The 3,995-nt window shown below is 46.5% G+C and overlaps 1 protein-coding gene across 1 annotated transcript in view; it reads left to right on the top strand.

Moving 5' to 3' along the window:
- PRRG4 (proline rich and Gla domain 4) overlaps positions 1 to 3,995 on the top strand; it is a 20,839-nt gene that overhangs the window by 5,038 nt on the left and 11,806 nt on the right. The window contains exon 2 of the mRNA XM_032799566.2: positions 2,569 to 2,732. Within this exon, the coding sequence (XP_032655457.1) occupies positions 2,569 to 2,732 (164 nt within the window). The remainder of the gene's footprint in view (positions 1 to 2,568; positions 2,733 to 3,995) is intronic.

The raw sequence follows: 3,995 nt of genomic DNA, 5'->3' as shown, positions 1-3,995 counted from the left end.
TGAGTTAGCTGCCTTTGGGGGGGGCAGGGTTAGCTGGGGGGGGTGCAAGGTGGAAGTTTCGCCTAAGGCGCGAAACTTCCTTGCACCGGCCCTGATCTATACCAGTGGTGGGCACCTGCGGCCTGTCAGAGTAATCTGCTGGTGGGCCGCCAGTCAGTTTGTTTACATTTGCATGGCTGCCCGCAGCTCCCAGTGGCCGCGGTTTGCCATTTCTGGCCAATGGGATCAGCAGGAAGTGGTGGCTAGCATGTCCCTGTGGCCCGCGCCACTTCCCAAGTTCCTGTTGGCTGGGAACAGCGAACTGCGACCACTGGGAGCTGTGGGCGGCCATGCAAATGTAAACAAACTGACTGGTGGCCCACCAGCGGATTACCCTGATGGACCGCAGGTTGCCCACCACTGATCTATACAAACAAATTGTCTAACAAGCACGTATTTACTTTGTGACTGAATAACTTTATCCTGAATCTTGTCTCTCTTTCTCTCTCTCTCTCTCTTTTTAAGCAAGTGGACTTAGTTTGTAAGAATGTTCTTCCTACTTTCATTAACATCTTTGCACACTAGAGAGTTCTTTTTAATTAATCCTCTAGTCATTTCACTTAGCAAAATCATCTACTTACTTATACTAGAAGCAGGGGTGGCTCCAGGCCCCAGCACACCAAGCAGACACGGGAGGTCCTCCAAAGCTGCTGAACCAGCGGACCCTCCGCAGGCAAACCGCCGGAGGCAGCCTGCCTGCTGTGCTTGAGGCGGCAAAATCCCTGGAGCTGCCCCTGACTAGAAGTTAATTTAAAATATTTCAGCTGCACAGAAAACCAGGTCAGAAGACTTTTGTTGTTCAAAGATGAGTTTTCTATTATAAGTTATTAGCAAAGACAGGCTAAAACTTGAGCCCAGAAGAAGCATGATGAGACAATGCATTCCAGTATCTTTAAGTCTGCTATAACTTCACTAACTCTTCTGGAATCCTACCTCACAGCTAGGGCGAGTGAGTTTATTTTCTGAGGCTCCTAACCAGCTTCTAAAAATGGCAAAAATACAGATAAGTTGTTAAAAACTTTGCCTAATCAAAGATGATGTCAGCAAGAACCCCATCATGAACATAATGCAGAAGTGGAAGTAAGCCGGTACAACATGCTGGAGTGGACCGGCTTCCCTGGTGGTGATTTAAAGGGCCTGGGGCTCCAGCCACTGTGGGGAGCCCCAGGCCCTTTAAATCACTGCCGCAGCTCTGGCAGCCAGGCTCAGGTGGGGATTTAAAGGGCCCAGTGCTCCTGCCACTGTGGGGAGCCCCCGGGCCTTTAAATAACCCCTGGAGCTCCAGCAGCCAGGCTCAGGCAGGGATTTAAAGGGTCTGGAGTGCCTGCCACTGCAGGGAGCCCAGGATCCTTTAAAGCGCTGCCAGAGCTCCAGCAGTGGGGCTCGGGTGGTACTTTAAAGGGCCTGGGGCTCCCTGTGGCAGCCAGAGCTTCTGGCCCTTTAAATCCCCACCCAAGCCCAGCTGCTGGAGCCCCAGCGGCGGCAGGGCTCTGAAGGCACTTTAAAGGCCCCAGAGCTACCCTAAGTGGTGGAACCCCGGGCCGTTTAAATCACCGCTGAAGTGCCGCCCTGGAGTGGTGGCAGCAGGGCTCCAGCGGTGATTTAAAGGGCCCAGAGCTCGCAGCAGCTGGAGCCCTGGGCTCTTTAATTCACCCTTGAGAGGCAGCTGGAAGCCCTGGGGTGATTTAAGTGCCCTGGGGCTCCCGGCCACAGCTGGAGCCCCAGGGCCTTTAAATATTGAAAGGCCCTGCCTCTTCCAGGTGAGGCCACACCTCCTCTCAGGACTCCAGTGTACCGCTAAGTCCTTTAAGTTACTTTCACCCCTGACCTAATGACCATAGAGCAGCATTTATGTGAAAGGTATGAAAATAATGTATTGCCCTTTTTGTTTAAAGCTTTAGTCTACCCTTAAATGCTGTTCCTAAATAGTGTGATATTAAGAAGAAATTAATGGGATTTGTCCACTGTGCTGATGGAAACCCAATTTCTAAATCAAAGACTAGAATTCAGATACCAGACTGTGTGAAAAGGAATGTATGCCTAAGATTTTTACTGGAACATATCAAATGAGGTAACCCTTAGGCTTTTTCAAGATGCGGGATACTGGATCTTGCTCAGTCTGCTTAGAAGTCCATCTTAAAGTAATTGAATACTACAAGGAACCTTAGGATTCCCAGGGACTCCAACACTCCAGCAGGGTCAATACCACAGCTGTGGTCACTTGCATTTCAGACAGCTGGCATAAGGACCAAATTCTAAAAAGTTGCTATGAGAAAATCTGCAACTATTTGCAAGGGACAGAAAATATTTCAGTTTGCATGTGGAACAGGCAGAAAGAGAACTGCTTTGTTGGCAGCAAAGAAAATGATTCAGGAAGAGACTTGGAAGTCTCCTTTTATATCAGGTAAAATGGGAAAAAAACAGAGAGATGTTTTTCTTTTGAGATTTTAAAGAGCTCCAGAGGTTTTTTTTGTAAGAATACCAGAACTATCCCCCTAATTTAACTGTTCTAAATTATTTTTTTGTTAGTGTTTACATCGGAAAAAGAAGCCAATTTGTTCATTGGACGACATCTTCTGTATAACAGATTTGATTTTGAAGTATTTACTCCTGGTAATCTAGAAAGAGAATGCTATGAGGAGCAGTGTAATTATGAAGAGGCAAGAGAAATTTTTGAAGACCCTGATAAAACGGTAATTGCTTTGATTTAGTTTAAAATACTGGGTGGCCATCAGTAGATTGTTGTTATAAACTACTACAGCCCTTCAGAAGAGATCACTTAAAATAGGAGTTCTGCCATTATTATTTATATTACAGTAGAACCAGTTAGATGGGGCCCATTGTGTTAGGAATGCAGTGAACACACACAAATTCATGGTACGTGCCCCAAAAAGCTTGCAGGCAAAGGCTATGATTCTGCGAATACTTACAGACATAAGTGAGACTTCAATAGGACTACTCACAAAAGTAAAGCTAGGCGCATGCATAAGTGTCTTCAGAACTGGGAACTTTTTGGGGGAAAAAAGTGTCCTGGGAAGGGGATAAAATCACACAAATAATTTTGTGTATTTTATACTTTTAAAAAATTGATATATAAAGTGCCAACTATTTCCATCTCTTTTCACTTATTAATTGGCTGATTTTATATACAAGTTACAGCAAAGGGGAATCTTGGAAAGAGGGCAGTGGTGACCTTGTGGATCAGTTAAGTGTGAGTGTTCCATGGATAAGGAGCAACTTGGAAGATGCTACTGTATAGTGAAAGAAATCTTTGGCAGGAGAGGGAAGAGGTGTGCAAGCCCCTCTCTCTCTTTCACACACACACACACACACACACACACACACACACACACACACACAAAATGCAGATGAAGGCAGTACTTGCAATCCTCCAAACAACTACTGCTGCCTGTAGTGCAAATCTCTCCAGGACCCCTGCCATCCTCTGCAGCTGCAGAAGGAGCAAGCAGTGCACCCTCTCCCAGGAGGATGGAGCTGCCACTAGAGTTTGAATTCCTTAGGAGTCTCCCAGGAGGAATTTTACATGACTACATTGTATTTTCCCTGGAGGCTTCTGCTGCACAGCAGCTTCTTTCTCCTGCCCCCAACCCCACACCTTTTCCAATGTGGGTTGTGGCTTAGTCTCAGTCTTAACTATAGGATTAAATTTTATACAGTGCATTACTGTCTTTAGTCATAAAATATTCTCTCCACGTCTACACTACGGGATAATATCGAATTAGCTAAAATCGGTTTCTTAAAACTGATATTATAAAGTCGAGTGTGCGCGTCCACATTAGGCACGTTAATTCGATAGTGTGCGTCCATGGTCCAAGGCTAGCGTCGATTTCTGGAGCGGTGCACTGTGGGTAGCCGTTCCGTAGCTATCCCATAGTTCCCTCAGTCTGCCCCACCCCTTGGAATTCCAGGGTGAGAGCCCAGTGCCTGATGGGGCA

This window comes from Chelonoidis abingdonii, chromosome 4 (genome assembly GCF_003597395.2).
Source record: "Chelonoidis abingdonii isolate Lonesome George chromosome 4, CheloAbing_2.0, whole genome shotgun sequence".
NCBI classification, from domain to species: domain Eukaryota; kingdom Metazoa; phylum Chordata; order Testudines; family Testudinidae; genus Chelonoidis; species Chelonoidis abingdonii.
Note: the sequence above shows the minus strand (reverse complement) of the source record. Positions and strands in the feature narration are given on the sequence as shown.